We start from the raw sequence: 16981 nt of genomic DNA on the forward strand, positions 1-16981 counted from the left end.
GAAGCAGCAAAGTTCCAAGCACTTTGATCTGCTGTTGGCCCAGCTGATTTTTATTAACCTTCCCCCAAACCACTGTGCCTCACAGGATGGTCCTGGTCCACCTGCGCAGAGTTACCAGCAATGTCAAGTTAAATGCAGATTCCGGACCCTGCTGGACCTGAGGGGCTGGGTTGGCTCTCTGAAAGGCGGGCCCAAAATTTGCATTTAACGCTGCTCATAAATCCTGAGCTCAGTGAAACTCGAAAACCCGCCTCCAAACCCAAAGGGTGAAGGCTTCCGCCTCCGGAGACCGAAGTGTTAGTGTCAGGCCTCATTTTGTGAAAACATACGTTGACCAGAACACCCGGGGAAAGGGAGGGTTTCTATTACACGAATTACATATAACTTAGTTCCTGCGAGGAACTAGCTCCCGCGAAGAACTCAGTGAGGCTTTGCTGTCCCCGTCCCACCGTTTTTGTTTCCCGGGGCTCAGCCGCAGCGTCAAGTGGAGCCCCAGCCTCGGCGTCCAGCCGGGGTCCTCCGGACCCACCCGACCTCTCGGGCTGAGGCCGCTGGGGCTCCGGGCTGCGGCCGGGGCCGTTCGGGGCGGGTGGACCCGGGGTCTAGCGCGTCCCCGCTACTCACCGTGGGCAGCTCAGCCCGAGTGCAGGGACGGTCGGCGGCGGCCCGGCCCCGCTACACTTTAACTGGCGGCGCCGGCGCTCCGCGCGCTCCGGGCGGCCAGGAGGGGCACCGCGGGCCTCTCGGACCGACCTGCTCCGGGAGATGACCGGACGCCAGGCGGGCCCGCCGGGCTCGGGCGAGCGGGACGCGCGTGCAACTAGTGCACCTGGCTCACTGCACGCACGAGTCCGCTGAGCCGGCGCGTGCGCGGCTGCTGGAGAGACGCTCGGACCCAGGCATCCCTCGCGGCCCCTGCAGGCCGGGGCACTTCTTTCCCTACCCAGGAAGGGCGCCAGGGGGCCGCCCCTACCTGGGCGGTGCTGGGGGAGGCGGAGCCCGGAGGTGTGGCCCCGGGCGCCGGGATAACAGCGCGGCCGAAGGCTGGCCGGGACCACGAGCGGGGGCGGGCGGTGGCCCCGCGATGTCGCTAGTACTGCTGAGCCTGGCCGCGCTGTGCTGCGGTGCCATGCCTCCGGAGCCGGTAAGCCCACGTCCGCGCCCCTGTCCCGCTTTCCCGTCCCTCGAGCCCGGACCCAAATTCGTCCCACCCGTCGGCTCATGCTTCTCCAAGGCGTTCGCGGAGGGCCGTCTGAAGGGGACGCTGTGCATGCTCTGGGGCACCGGGCGTCGGGCTGCTTGAGTCAGGAGCAAGGGAATCAGACAAACCTGGGTTCACATGCCACCATGTGCTCTTGATTCAGCCATTTATACTCACGGAGCCTCTTGTCCTCATCTGTGTAAGGAAGGGTCATACCTAACTTACCAGTATCTAGTGAAGGACAGCTATAGGGCCTGCAAGGCAGCAGCAAAGAGCCTGGCACATAGTAGGTGTTCACTATTGTTATTGCCTGGGGTCTTGAGGTCTGCCCTATTTGGGGGCACAAGAGCTGCTTCTCCATTCCACTCGCCTTTTTTGCCCTGTTAATTTTGCTGTACTGGGGCCCTTGTCCTCAGAGCTAAGCTCCTGAACTCTACTGCAGGTTTCTTTTCGTCCCCTGTGCCTTGAAGGACTGAGGGAATCTTCTGGGTCATTAAAGAAAAGCTCATCTGCGAAATAGCATTTGAAGCTATATTGCTGCCCTTTTAGCATAGCACATAGCATAAAAGCATGGTGTTACTTGGTGATGGAAAGACAAACCCCATTCCCTGCCCTTACGTCTTCAGCTACTCTCCTTGTCCTCTGTCTCAGTTCAGAGCCCATCCCCTCAGTCCCTGGCCTTTTCCACTAGAGGAAGAATTCATTGCCTTTGCAGTAGCTGCTGTTAGGCCAACAGCTTGAACTCTGTAAAGTTTAGAGCTGTTGCTTTGCTTCTTCCTAAAATTTGTCTCACCAGCCCTTTGACAAGAACGTAGCTCCCAGTATCGTGGCTCATTTGTTTAAAAAGCTGCCTGATGATATCCGTTGGAGTTCAGCTTTAAAAAGACAAAGATGAGCAACTGACAATTTCACCCAACTCAGATTACTCAAACTATCAAAAGTCTTGCCTTCTGTCATACAAGGTGTTTAGAAACGTTGAGGCCGTGAGGGATCAGACTCCAGAGCTGGTGGACTTGACCATGCTGTGTCATGTCACTGGAACTTGCGGCTGCCTTTTAGATCCAGTATTTTATTACAAAACCAAAGTACTAATTATTTTTTCCTATAAAAAGACATGAGCAGTTAACTCCAAAGGATTTAATACTGGCCTTTCTTAGACACTGATGATATTATTTATTTTTTTAAAAGTTCTCTTTATTTTTTTAAAATAAATTTTATATATTTTATTTTTGGCTGCACTGGGTCTTCGTTGCTAGCGCGGGCTTTTCTCTGGTTGCAGCGACCGGGGGCTACTCTTCGTTGTGGAGCATGGGCTTCAGTAGTTGTGGCACGCAGGCTTAGTAGTTGTGGCTCGCGGGCTCTAGAGCGCAGGCTCAGTAGTTGTGGCACGCGGGCTTAGTTGTTCCGCAGCATGTGGGATCTTCCTGGACCAGGGCTCAAACCTGTGTCCCCTGCATTGGCAGGCAGATTCTTAACCACTGTGCCACCAGGGAAGCCCTAAAAGTTCTTTTGAAAAGATAACATGATGAAATCACAGTTGCGTTATGATTTTGTAAATATCTCAGGTGAGTCCTTTTATATTAGAAGAATTTTTTAAAGCACCTGGGAAAGGCACCATGGACTGCACTCTTCTGCTTATCTTCTTGGCACAGCCAGTCCTTAACCTGGGAAAACTCAATAAATATTCCAGACTGTCCTGAAAGCCTGCAGGTAAACATTAGTGTTTGAAGGGACCTTCATGGTGGTCCAGAGTTATCCCCTGCTTGTAGCAGAGACGGCTGAGGTGCAGAGAGGGGTAAACCCACCTCTGGTCTTTAAGGGAGGTGATGGCCAGGCTTGAGGGTCAAGTGTACTAGTGGTTAATCTATGGCCCATCATAGCCTACCATGGGGCCACGTAGTCTCCCTCAAACTGTGAAGTGGAACCAGCTCAGCATTCATCCCTTGTATATGCATTTAAGGAAGAAGATGGTGTTTTGCCTAATTGGCAAATGAAAGCTTGTGGTTTGACGGTATTCAACATGGCACTCGGTTTCTTTCTCTCTTGCAGACGATTCAGTGTGGCTCTGAACCCGGTAGGTGCACTAGAAACAGGGCTTTACATCAAAAGCACAGCTGGACCTTTAGGGGACCCGAATCCCGGCAGTAGGTCATGAGAGACCAGACACAGGGTGAACCATTGCTTCGTTAGCTGATGCGGGTGAAGCCTCTATCTGCTCGAGGCAGAGCTCCCAGGGTTTCGGGTTTCGGGGCTGGACTCCTGGCAAGTTAGAGGCACAGGAAGGGTGGGAATCGCCATGCAAGGTAAAAAGGGAAGCCTGCCACTCCTTGGAGGGAGATCAAGTGCCACGGGAGGGACGTCACTTACAGCTGGGAACAGGAGGCAAATGTTTTAGAGAAGAAGGAGTGTGGGAGATTGTAGCATTTGAAGACTGGGTGGGCTTCTGCCCAAGAAATGTGGATGCACAGGGGGAGCTGGAGGGGAGATGGTACCACCAGAGACTGGGAGGTAGGACGGGAGAGTCATGGGGGCCAGCTGGCCGGAGTCCAGGATAAGGTGTGGGGAAGGCAGGACTGAGCCTAGTAAACATGTCAAATATATTAGATACACACATACGTATGAAGGGACCCGGAGTGGTGACACGTGCTCTGTCGGTTGGGGCCCGGAGGTTGAGCATCACCTCGGCTGCACATCAACCAGCACTGAGAAATGTCTGGCCTGCCTTAGCTGGAAGAAGAGATGAATTGTGAGTGAGGGGTGGTCAGGGTGGGTCATGTAGAGCAGGTGGCATTGGTTTGGGCTGGGGAGGGGGGGGGTGTCATGGGCAGTCTCGCCTTCTCCCAGGACCATCTCCAGAATGGATGGTCTGACACACCCTGACCCCAGGAGACTTGAGGGATCTCCGAGTGGAGCCTATTAAAAGCAGTGTTGTGCTGGAGGACTATTAAATTTTGATGAACATAAGCTGGATACTCCGGGCAGATGGTAAGTTTGCATCAATCAAAGATAAGGCCTGACGTGTCTGCTAAAGCAGAAAAGGGCAGACTCTACAACCCATTACTTCCCCTCCCAGGCACACATCCAACAGAATACGTACATGCACACACCAAAGCCACAGACTAGAATGTTCAAAGTAGCAGTATTCATAACAGCCAAAAAATGCCTCAAATGCCTGACAGTAGAATTAGAATCACAAAACGGAATCCAGTATAGCAATGAGCATGAATGATCTGTAACTACACACAGTGTGGATGAATCTCACAAACAAAAGAAGCCAGATTCAGGAGTTCATACCTTCACATCTGCACACAGGCCTGCAGTCCTACCCACCAGATGATTCCATTAACAAAAAGTGCAAAACAGGCAAAACTACTCTAGGCAGTTAGAAGTCAGGACAGTCGCAACTCTCAGGCGGGGAATGACTGAAAGGAGGCCTGAGAGGCACTCCTGGGGTGTTCCTTAAGTACTGGCTGCATGAGTGTGAAAACTCATCAAATGGCACGCTGGTGTGCTTTTCTGTATGTTATGCTGTCCTTCATGGAAGAAAATTGGGTAAGGCCAGAGATGATCCCCGAGGTGTAGGAAAACATTCTCTCGGGTAGATAAATTTTCCACCTCCCAAAGGGCATTGTGGAAGTCCTGAAGTCCTCATTTCTCTGAGGCACCTTGTGAGTTCTTTGGATGAACCAATCCTGAGGACCTAAAGGCCATGTGTGTAGGTTCCACCCACTAAATTCAGCTAAATTCCATCCGGTCAATAATCTGGGAGTGCCAGTCGGGTTCCCAGAGGGCCAAGGGGAGGCAGACACAGGCACAGACTCCATCAGGGGAATCCTGGAGGGACCTGTACTGCGAAGGGGGTTGGGGAGAGAGGAGCAGGAGAGGGCCCTGGTGAGACCACATTAAATTAGATGTTGCAATAAGGCATTTGGCTTCATCCCTGGCACAGAGCAGGCTCATGTATGTTAGCTGTTGTTATAGGCGGTGGTGCATGAGTTGGGCCTTGAAGGAGTAAGACTTGGAGAGGCAGGGAATAGGAGGAAAGGGCATCTCAGGGAGAAGGATCAGCATGCGTAAAGGTGCAGACGGAACAGGCATGGCTGCTGAGGACACTGTGAAAGGCCTCTGTGGTGTTCTATACAGCAGGCCTGTTCCTCTTAAACGAGACCCAAAATAGTGCAGTTAGACTCCTCTTTGCAGGCATCTGTGAAATTCAGGCTCACCTATGAGGAGGAAAGGCTTTGGAATTTGAATCCATATTCTTCCGCTGATGAACTTTGTAAGCCACAGCAAAGCTCCCTGAAATTCCCTAAGCCTCACTTACCCCATCCGTAAACTGGAGACAATCATCGTGCCTACCTTTGAGGGCTACAGTGAATGTGAAGTGCGATGAGGCAGGTAGGCTGTCTAGCATCAAGTCATCCACAGATTTAGCACTAAATACACAACTGCCCTCTTGCCCACCTCGGCAGCCAGCATCCGCTTGTTGAAAGCCACCAAGATCTGCGTGACGGGCAAAAGCCACTTCCAGTCCTTCAGCTGCGTCAGGTGCAATTACACTGACGCCTTCCAGACTCAGACCAGACCCTCTGGTGGCAAAGTAAGCACTTGGAGACACTTGGCTAATTGTCACTAATCCAGGTCCTTTGTTGGGGGTGTGGATGTTGTGCTCACATACAGGCTGCTGAGAGCTACATCCTGGAGCCTGAAGCAGGATGCCTTGGTTCAAATCCCATTTGGGGCCATTTCTCTGCTGTGTGCCTTGGGCGAGTCAGCATCCCTGGGCCTCAGCTTCCCCATCAGCAAAGTGAGGGAAGCTGAACTTAAATTACATCCTGGCTCTAGAATTTTACACTTCTCTGATTCTGTGAGTTACACTGGCAAACCGTGTAGGGTCCATTTCCTTAGCAGACATTGACTAGAGACGTGAGTTTCAGCAGTAGGTTAAGGAATGAAATTATAAATGAGAAGAACTTGGAAATTCAGGGCTTCCCGCTTTGCCTTGCAGTGGACGTTTTCCTACATTGGCTTTCCTGTAGAGCTGAACACGGTCTATTTCGTTGGGGCCCATAACATCCCCAATGCAAATATGAATGAAGACGGCCCCTCCCTGGCTGTGAACTTCACCTCACCAGGTACACTTCCTCACTCTTCTCTTACTCTCTGTCTTGCTGGGACACCTGTTTGGTGTGTGGTTTGGTACAGAGAGGCCAGGTACCCTGGACAAGGCGTTTGGCCTTGCTGAGTCTCGGCTTCCTCGTGTGTAATATGGACATGACGGTAACCACACCTCACTCACAAGGAGAGGATTAAGTCAGGTGAAATGGAGGGGAAAGCCCATTCCTGTGTGTCAGGCACTGATTGAGCACTTGACACGCATCATCTCACTTAAGCCGTCAACAACCCCGAGGTTGGGACAGCCCCGTTTTACAGATAAAGAAACTGAGAGCTTAAGTAACTTGCCCTGGTTACACATGCAGAAGTGAAGCTGACGGTCAAACTCTGGTCCTTCTGGACTGATGCACTTTAGCCATTCTTTGTTGATGATGCAAAACGCTTGTTCCAGCCTCAGCTTCCTGGCAGGCTGTGTAGTCTTGACAGCGTGCGGCTGGTCTCTGAGGATGTACAGACTCCAGAAGGTTTGTCCTCTGAGCTGCGGTGAAGAGGCAGGTGGCACTGAGTTGAGTGCTGGGTTCTTTCCCTTGCTCTATGACACACGATCAGCTCTCTGGTGTCACACCTGCAGTAACACACACGGGGTTGGGGTGAGGATGAGACGGGATCATGGGTGAGGAGGGTCCAGCATGGTGCCCGGCCCCAGCAGCTCCCACGTCACCCCCACTCGGCTGGGTCACCTGTTCTGTATCCCATGCCTGTCCCTGTCCCAGGTGTAGCATCGAAGCCAAATGGGGCAATTTCCAATCTGTCATTGTTCCTTGGTTGTGGTCCAGTGTATTCTTGGCATCACATCATTTACTACACAGTAGTGCCCAGCTTTCTTGATGAGACTAAATCTCATTTTTTTAATTATATTTTGGAATAATTTTAGATTTACAGAAAAGTTGCAAAGCTAGTACGAAGAGTTCCCATATTCTTCTCACCCAGTTTCCCTTATCGGTAACATCCTACATTACCGTGGTCTATTTGTCAAAACTAAGAGTCCAACACTGGTACATTTCTATGAACAAAACTCCAGACTTTATTGGATTTCACCTGCTTTTCCATTAATGTCCTCTTTCTGTCCCAGTGGCATTTAGTCCCCCGTGTCTCCTTCGTCTCATCTGATCTGTGAGTTTCTTAGTCTTTCCCTGTGTTTCACAACCATGACAGTCTTGAGGAGTGATGGCCATGCATCCTGCAAACCCAACCTGGGTTTGTCTGGTGTTTGTCTCATGATTAGACTGGGGATATAGGTGTGTTTGGTGAGAATTCCGCAGAGGTGAAGCACTCTTCTCATGACACTGTATCGGGGTGGGTGACATGCACAGGACGTCACAGGTGGTGCTCACCTTTGTCTCTGGTTAAGTGGTGTCTGCCAGGCTTCTCTGTGTAATCTAGTATTTTTCCCTTTCCCAAATTTAGTTTTTGGAAACAAATCACTAAGTCTACCCCATCCTGGGGTGGGGGGTATAGGGTGGGATTAAGCTCCACCTCCTGGAAGGGGCAGTATCTACACATAATACCAAACCTCATTTTTGAATAATGGTTGGTTTCTAAGTCTTCTCTTGGGGATCACAGATAGTTTTGATAAAGGCTGTATTTAAATTAGACTCTGGTTATCACTTCATGAATAGATAACCTTCTGTTTAACAGTATAATGTTAGCATCTCATTTATATCTGCTATCTGACCTCATGTGAAATGTTCCGGCAATTCATTACAGGTGTGGTAAGCATATGTGTGTGCACACTTGTTGGCAAGGGGGTGGAGCAGAGATACCTTTTTCTAAAATGTAAAAACTTTCATTCAAATTTCCAGGCTGCCTGGACCACATAATGAAATACAAAAAAAAGTGCATCGAGGCAGGTAAGTAAATACAGCATTTGCTTTTGTTATTAGAAGAAATTTATAGCGTGAATCAGCGCAGCTCAAACTTTTTAAGATGAAGGAACTGAGGCCTAGAGTGGGGCTGTTATGTATCCCAATTGCTCAGACTTTGAAGGCTGATCCCGGCCAGCGCCGTGCCCACTGAACCCAGGGATGGACAGACTCTTAGTAGGTTTATACGGTGAGCAAGTCACAGAAAAAAAACAACCTGCTCCCTTGGTTAAAGTAACATTTTAGGCCAAACCAAAGGCCCTTCCTGCCTGGATGGGAATCTGTAAGTCCTCCAGCTGCTCAGACACCAGTACCACTGAACTGTGGTCACGGGCACCCTGCACACCTTCTGCTTGGATGTGCAAACATTCAAGGTGGGAGCGTTAGCTAAAGTAGTGACTAGGAGCAGGCTCTCAACCTGTGACCTCACGGGGGTCCACATCCTACAGGCCAGACTGTTAGAACCTGCCCCCACCCTTCGCATTTTTAAATAAGCCCATTCAGGATAATCAGTCCCAACTGTCCAACTTCCAAGGGTTTTACAAGGATTTCTGTGCATTTCCGGGTAATACAGTCTTAGGGTGCTAATGAGGCTAGTGGTTTTGAGGGGATCAGTCCCTGCCTCTTAGGCACCCCCACGCCACAGGCATCCCTATGAACCCCAGCAGACTGAGTGCACGCGTCTCCTCGCTGGAAGGCAGACTTGGAGCATTGTGCCTCCTCTCTCGCCTCCCACCAGAAGAGATGTGGAGTGTTGGAGGACACTGGGATGTGAGGGGGTCTGAGGGCCTCCAATCAGTCCTAGAACCCAACTCCTAAAGACAGTTCTGAGCTGGGACTTGAAATGGCCTCCTGGGTGGGGAAAATAATACACGGTATTCTATATCATGTTCCTGGAAATTAACCGAGTGCTGATTTGCAAGCCACATGAATGAAACAACCAGCTTTTTCTCAGAGTAGACCTGTCTGGGTATCTTCTAAGCATGAGATATTTCCTTATTTCTTGACATCCAGTAAAGCTGGGGCAGAGTAGTCTGATGGATGGAGTTCCTGGAACACAGAGTGTTCTAGTTCTAGCTGAATTCCCTCGCTCTATAAACTTAGACATGTCTCCTAACCTGTGGCTCCTGCTCCCCATCCTGGAAAGGAAGAAATCCTGACCCCAGCCCTTCACTCAAAATGGATGTTGAGAATAGAAGGGAGTAGTAGAACCCGGCCTGTGCCTCTCACCACCCTCAGCCCAGGGAAGCTGTTTGCAGCAAAGCAGTGACGTGGGGTCACTAAACTTTCTTGGGCAGCAGGTTACTTTGAGATGATAAATAAAAGGCACACTGTGTAGCTGAGTAAGTATCTATTGGACGTGTGCCTCAGAACGTACATCTGTTTTTGTCAAGCCCTTATGGGGGCTTAAATGAGGGCTGAGTTTGCAACTCCAGTCTTGTGATTCTCTCAACTCACAGGACGTCTGTGGGATCCAAACATCACTGCTTGTAAGAAGAATGAGACCATGATAGAAGTGAACTTTACAACCAGTCGCCTTGGAAACAGATATATGGCTCTCATCCAAATTCCACTGTAATTGGGACTTCTTATGTGTTGGAAGTACTTTTTTCCCCTTCATTTCCTCAACACCACCCCCGTCCTCAACCTCCAGCTCTCCTTCTCTTGTCGAAGAATGCAGATTCCCTGGACAGGCTCTCTTTTGAGAGAGCACGGGCAGAACTGTCTGCTGTACAAATATGCTGGGCTATTTTGATTAATTCAGACAAAGAAAAACAAGTCCCTGGGAGCATCCCTGGAAACATCCCTGTGACTCTAAAACCAACCAAAGGTAGAGGTCTCAGAAGTATGGAGTGAATCCTGACTCACACATAGTCTAATGAGTTCAAAGTCAGTTTGGGAAGAGCGGTGTCTTCATTGGCAGTCTTTGATCTAATTATCTGTATGGCTCCTAATACCTTTTTTTTTTTTTTAATGTATTTATTTTTGGCTGCATTGGGGTCTTCATTGCTGCCTGCGGGCCTTCTCTAATTGCGGCAAGCGGGGCTACTCTTCGTTGTGGTGCGCGGGCTTCTCACTGCAGTGGCTTCTCTTGTTGCAGAGCATGGGCTCTAGGCTCGAGGGCTTCAGTAGTTGTGGCACGTGGGCTCAGTAGTTGTGGCTCACGGGCTCTAGAGCACAGGCTCAGTAGTTGTGGCACGTGGGCTTAGCTGTTCCGCAGCATGTGGGATCTTCCCGCACCAGGGCTCGAACCCACGTCCCCTGCATTGGCAGGCGGATTCTTAACCACTGTGCCACCAGGGAAGTCCCTGGCTCCTAATTCTTGATTTTTGTCTCACTCACCTGCACCAGAAGGAACTAACTCGAACTTCCATGGTGGTTCAAGTGACTGGGGAACGTTAAGGTGCTGTGGTCCAGGTAAAGCTGAACGAGATGCTCTGGGGAGGGGAGGAGAGGGGAGGGGCACTGAAGACCCACTGCACCGCCACTCAATGCCTTTGAGGAGTTTTTCTAGTTGGAGCAGATGAGTTCTCTCCCCAGCTCGCTTCTGCCAGCGGTCTCGCCATTATGTGAGGTTGATGGGGAACCCCGGCCTCCATCTTCACAGCTGTGAGGTCAGGAAGCTGACCTTATCATCACGGTCCCTTCTGCTTTTGTGAGTGGCTGTTGACTTTCCAAGGTGCTTTTATTCCTATTTTCTGTCACAGAAACACAGAGGAATTCTGAGCCATTTTATTATCCCAAGCCTCCATTTTCACTGCAAAATGAAGTAACAAAGGATTTGAAATCAGCAGGCTTGGGTTCCCAATCAGCATATGAACTTTGAAAGGCAACTCTGTCCCCTTGGGGACTGAGTTTACTCCGCTGGAGAACAGGAAGTTGGGCTAGCAGGTGCTCTCACAGCTCTTTCCACTCTGAGTGTATGCTGTGGGGCCATGGAGGGTCCCGGTGGGACACAGCTACACCCAAGACATAAGGGCCTTTTTGTTCTTCATTCCCGGGACATACAGGCAGAGCTCAGACACGCCCGGAGGAGCAGATACCCATCAGCACGTTAGGACTGCACCCCTTTTCCAGGGAACCAGACTCTCCTAGTCCCAAGGGACTTACATGTCGTAGAGCACTGGCTTAGGTCAAGAGGAGTCCCACTGCTCTGTTTTTTGGAGGACATATTTGTATATGTATTAGGATGTGACCTAACCCTTTTACATAAGGAAATTAACATCTTAGCAACATGTACAAAGTTTAGGTTCACAGCTCAGGAGTCTTAGAAGGTTTGGTCTTGAGTCACTAGTCTGGATTTTAGGGCTTTGTGACAGAAGTATGACCAAGGAAAAAAAATGTCCTATTACAATGCTAGAGAGGGGTTGAAGCCAGAAAAAAAGGGAAGAGAGGTTCTGGTGACAGTACAAATAAGGCTGAGCCCCTCATTTCTCCTTAGCTGACTCCGTATTTCCATACCTGTGGCAACGAGTGCATCTGACGCAGAGGACTGTGGGGCTTTGCCCACAAACGGGTGTCCAGTTCCCTCGGGATCACAGTAAGTGTCCAGCCGTTTCTATGGGAGGATCAAAGAGGCTGAGGACATGAAGGCCCCCGGCCCCACCCCCATTCAATATGCAACAGGCTGGGGGTCGGGGAGCGTGAGGGAGGGTCCCTGCCTGCAGGTGCTGAACAGGGTACAGGGAAAGACGGCGGTGCTGTGCCCGAGAGCTGCAAACGGAGTAAGAATGAGGCTTCATTTATGAGATCAAGATCCGTGACCAAGCAGGATATACACAAGAAGGGAAAAAAATCAACGGTGCAAAATTGATATTCAGAGTGCCGCAAGGATCTCCTGAAAAACGCCAGGGCTGTAAAGGGACTGAGTATATGAGGGAACATGCATTTCACTGCTTTTTGACTTTCTTATCCGTCTCAGTGGCCCAGGCCTGGCTGTTACTGTGATTCATTGTGGCCACACAGACATTTGGATAACAAATTAGGAATAGTGGCACCAAGAGACACACATCATTGGTGCCTAAGAGCAGCTGGTTCTGGAGAATGTCTCTCTGGATTTAGCGATGTTAGTACCTTCATTCCAGGTTGACAAATAAAATGCTTCCAGAACTAGCCCAGGGGTGGGGTCAAAAGTTAAAAGGGGGCTTCCCTGGTGGCTCAGTGGTTACGAATCCGCCTGCCAGTGCATGAGACATGGGTTCGAGCCCTGGTCTGGGAAGATCCCACAAGCCGTGGAGCAACTAAGCCTATGCACCACAACTACTGAGCCTGCACTCTAGAGCCCGCGAGCCACAACTACTGAGCCCACACACTGCAACTACTGAAGCCCGCGCGCCTAGAGCCCGTGCTCCACAACAAGAGAAGCCACCGCAATGAGAAGCCTGCGCACTGCAACGAAGAGTAGCCCCACTCGCTGCAACTAGAGAAAGCCCGTGCGCAGCAATGAAGACCCAACACAGCCAAAAATAAATAAATTAATTAAAAAAAAAAAAAAGTTAAAAGGTGCTGGTCTTAGAAACCCACCCTCCTAACAATCCTGACTGCTGTGTAGGCACAGTGCCTATGGATTCCTGAGCACTTTCACACGCTGGAGCTTAACTGATCCTCAACATTCCCGTAACCAGGTGGCATGACCCCCCACATCTGTCAGTCTGACAAAACAGCCTTTAAAAATGCCATCTATCCATATTATGTATTAAGTAATTGCACCCAGAATAACATTAATTCAGCAAAGAACAAAAAAATGAACGTAAACTCTGGTTACCACAGTGAAAATGTGGAGTAAGAGGCCAAAATGATTTTAGAGGACTGTTCCTAACCTCCTGGCCCCCTCTCCCTTTTGAGAATCTAATGAAACACCTGGACACTATGGAAAAACACACTGATCTGCAGACCCCCTGGAGGTCTACTGACCCTTGGCTTTAAAGGGACCAAAACTTCCACAAAGCGCTGAGTAAAAGTTTTAGTTTCCAAGTAAGAGATAAATTTGGTTCTGTTCTGCTGAAGATGAATAAGCTTTGTTTTCTCCAGGCAGAGGTGTGTCGGGTGGACGGCTGCCTCTCCTCCTCTCGGCTGGCTCTGCTGGTGGCCACGTGGGTGCTGGCGGCCGGGATCTATCTGACCTGGAGGCATGGTAAGGGTTATAATTCAGTTCTTTAAAGAAACGCAGATGAGGAAATAACACTGATTTGTTTTTTTTAAAGGAGATTCCTCCAAAGGCAATCACATTTTGGCATTACACAAGAGTCAGACATTTATTTAATGCCTCAGAGCTCTCCTAAAGACTAATATAATGACTGGACCACACCTGCTAAGGTAAAGCAGGGACTGTGACTCCAGATCTGCTATCACCTGTTTTCTTTTTACCATCGAGGCATCTACGACGAGTGTAATGGGCCAAAGATAGCTGATAACAAATTACATTTTACCTGTGATAGATACTCTATGCTAGTTCCTACTTTTGAAAAATAATTCTTCCAAAGCATAAGAACAACACTCACTTGGATTCATATACTCTAAGGATCTTGCCACCTCTAAAACACCGAAGACTTGAATAAGAAATCAGAGTATTTATATAGATACACAGCTAGAGGGAGGCCCACTGAAAACCTCTGCTTCTCCTCCCCTCCACACACAGACAAGGAAATATAAATGTAGTCTTTGAGTTGTTTGTGATGTTGTATACATAACAAGATTAATCCCATGTTCTTAGGTAAGCAAGCCATGTCGAACTTTGACCTTAAGAATACTTACTATATTAATGGATATTGTTTGACTTGTATTCTTTACAGTAGTTTCATACCTAGTTTCCATTCTTTAGCACGTATAGGACAGAATTCCAGTTGAGTTCCAGCTGAAATGGGGGTACTACTTAACCTTATGGAACTGTAAAGAAACTCTACCACCTGTAGGTAGAAGATGGAACAACTACTGAGTTGACCGAACTCAAAACGTGATGTGAAGGGCAGAGAGGTCAGCTGTCCTTGTTCACATATGGCACTAAAACTACTAAATTTACAACCACCCACCTGAAACAGAGTATCTTAAACCTGAACAGTTTCTATGAATTTATTTGAAAAGCTACGGGCTTAATCAAGAGGACTAATTCAGTGATAGGGACTTAGAAAATACATCTTTTAAGCATCTTTAAGGTTTAAGCATTGGTGTGTTTCAGGTGATGTGTACAAAAGGAACATCAGGGGTATTTTCCTCTCTGGCAGTAATAACATCCCTGGTGCTCAGCTGATGTGCCCTAGCAAGGGATCATTCATCAGCGATGGTTTAGACTAGCGTGAATGCCTGTTATTTGCTGTCCACAGATGACAAACGCTTTTCTCCCCCACAGAAAGGATCAAGAAGACTTCCTTCTCTACCACCACACTACTGCCCCCATTAAGGTTCTTGTGGTTTACCCATCTGAAATATGTTTCCATCACACAGTTTGTTACTTCACTGAATTTCTTCAAAACCACTGCAGAAGTGAAGTCATCCTTGAAAAATGGCAGACAAAGAAAATAGCCGAGATGGGTCCCGTGCAGTGGCTTACCACTCAGAAGAAAGCCACGGATAAGGTCATTTTCCTTCTTTCCAATGATAACACCATGTGTGATGGTACCTGTGGCAAGAGGGGGGGCAGCCCCTGTGAGAACTCCCAAGACCTGTTCCCCCTCGCCTTTAACCTCTTCTGCAGCGATCTGAGAAGCCAGACTCATCTGCACAAATACGTGGTGGTCTGTTTCACAGAGGATACCAAAGACAACGACACTGCGCTCAGTGTCTGCCTCACATACCGCCTCATGAAGGATGCTACAGCTTTCTGCACAGAGCTTCTCCATGCCAAACGTGTGTCGATGGGGAGAAGGGTGCACGCCTGCCACTACAGCTGCTCCTCCCTGTAGCCCAGCCACAAAGCAGGAGACCTTAAAGCCTTCCTACTGCTCCAATTACAGGAGGAAAGCATCTGTGATGATTCTGAAGTTTACCGTACGGGCTACTTGTAGGGAGGATTACAGTTGAACCTTGAACAACCCAGGGGGTAGGGGTGCTGACCCCTGTGCAGTCGAAAATTCACGTATAACTTTACAGTCCACCATCTGTATCTGTGGTTCTGCATCCGTGGATTCAACCAACTGCAGACCTGTAGTATGTATTTATTGCAAAAATCTACATATAAGTGAATCTGCCCAAACTTGTGTTGTTCAAGGGTCAACCATATGTATACCTGCTTTAGCAAAAGGAAGTAAGGGAGGATTCACAACTGAATACATACACCTTAGCCTAGTAATTAAAAGTTTTTATGCTAATAAAATTGTTACAAATTTACTAACTACTATGGCATTAAAGAACAGAAACTGAATTTATAACTATAAAGCTAAGTCAATTTCACACCTAAAAATCAAGAACACTTATTAAACTATAACCATTCAGATAATCAATGATAAAGCATCTCTCAGCCAAATATCCAGTCTTGAATAGTCCATGCTCTGCAGAGTAGGGAGAATTGTTTAGCTCTATAACTTTCTAAGTTTAATTAATGAATGCCAAACCTAAGAGTCCTCACTAATTCACTCAATAACTTCTTAGGTGAAAAACCTTCTATTACACACACAAGTCCTTATTTCTAAGATAACAAAAATAGGGAATAACAAGCTGAACCTGTCTTTGCTGACCAGATGACCTACTCTATGTGGAACCACTTGTATACTTGGTATTTGCATAGGACCCTCCCTCTCAGAACTAGATTCATGTCCTATCTGACTCTTGTACAGGTGACTTTTAACATCAACAACAAAATACATCACTTGCAGAGCTGATGTCTACTTCTGCCCGAAGTTACCTATTAGAAGTCACTGTCAGAATTCAGAGTTTTATGGTTATTACATAACTTTCCATGTTCAAAACAAAAATAACTCCTATGTTGAAGTTAGCCCTCTTGAAGTAATTAATCTTTTTATAAATGAATTATTGCACTGGTTTACTTAAATAAAAAACAGAATCTACCATAGAATTACAGAATGTAGAGATGTGTGGCGTTTTAAGTCCTCCAACTTTTTACTTTTCTCAAAGCATCTTTTTCTGAATGCAGAGGTCACCAAAAGGTTGTTTATATTAGCACCCATATTTTTCTAGGAAAGCTTGTCTCTTTCGCAGTGCAAGACTGCATCTGCTCTAGAATGTGGGTCAGTTTCAGGTGGATGACTGTTAAAATGTTCTTATAGATTATCCTTAAAGGACCATGCCACTCCTTCTAATACATGTCTTACAGATAAAAACCAAAATAAGGAAGCATAGAGTGTCCAGCTTCACAAGCAAGTACTTAGCAATGCCTGAGGCAATACAATTAACGTGGTAAAGCTCACTTACTTGTCATGATCAGTTTTCACGGTGCTTCTAAGTGCTGGTAATAGAAGATGGCTTATGTCAAAACTTGGACCAGAAACCAACCTCCTCTGAATCAACATCTACCAGTTATAAGAGCAATATGCTATTATGTGAAAAACTATTATAAACAGAAATACATTATGCTTTTAGAACTAGGTAGCCAGTATTAAACTGTGTTGAAACAGCCCAGAAACATAAAATCAGTATTGTATAAATCTATTTTGTTAAAAAACTGAAAAAATAAAAGCATACAATTTTCAAATTTAAGGCAAACATCCCAAATAATACTAGCAAATTAAAATTTTGTTATACTGGCAGACTCTTCTTTGTTTCCAACCTATTGAGCAGATATGCAAAATAA

At 47.8% G+C, this 16981-nt stretch overlaps 3 protein-coding genes across 5 annotated transcripts in view; 1 reads left to right on the forward strand and 2 right to left on the reverse strand.

Moving 5' to 3' along the window:
* The window catches only part of CHDH (choline dehydrogenase), a 60851-nt gene extending 59895 nt beyond the window's left edge, over nucleotides 1-956 (reverse strand). Inside the window, exon 1 of the mRNA XM_059939930.1 lies at nucleotides 625-956. The gene's annotated coding sequence lies outside the window, so the exon portion shown is untranslated. The remainder of the gene's footprint in view (nucleotides 1-624) is intronic.
* A 5-nt stretch (nucleotides 957-961) lies between these two features.
* IL17RB (interleukin 17 receptor B) lies at nucleotides 962-16224 on the forward strand. Its single transcript, XM_059939933.1, is given in 15 exon segments — nucleotides 962-1144; nucleotides 3251-3275; nucleotides 4046-4186; nucleotides 5674-5801; nucleotides 6210-6336; nucleotides 8179-8226; nucleotides 9699-9803; nucleotides 9806-9840; nucleotides 10591-10656; nucleotides 11681-11729; nucleotides 11732-11779; nucleotides 13270-13310; nucleotides 13312-13372; nucleotides 14585-14626; nucleotides 14629-16224. Coding segments are annotated over 15 exon segments (1485 nt in total). The 5' UTR covers nucleotides 962-1084; the 3' UTR covers nucleotides 15138-16224.
* Nucleotides 2744-16981, reverse strand: part of ACTR8 (actin related protein 8) — a 28905-nt gene continuing 14667 nt past the window's right edge. Inside the window, exon 14 of one of the 3 annotated variants that reach the window (XM_059939929.1) lies at nucleotides 2744-6941. The gene's annotated coding sequence lies outside the window, so the exon portion shown is untranslated. Of the gene's footprint in view, nucleotides 6942-11700; nucleotides 11798-16617; nucleotides 16637-16981 lie in introns of those variants that run through there. The other 2 variants (XM_059939928.1, XM_059939927.1) reach the window with 2 other exon arrangements.

This window comes from Balaenoptera ricei, chromosome 11, assembly GCF_028023285.1.
Source record: "Balaenoptera ricei isolate mBalRic1 chromosome 11, mBalRic1.hap2, whole genome shotgun sequence".
NCBI classification, from domain to species: domain Eukaryota; kingdom Metazoa; phylum Chordata; class Mammalia; order Artiodactyla; family Balaenopteridae; genus Balaenoptera; species Balaenoptera ricei.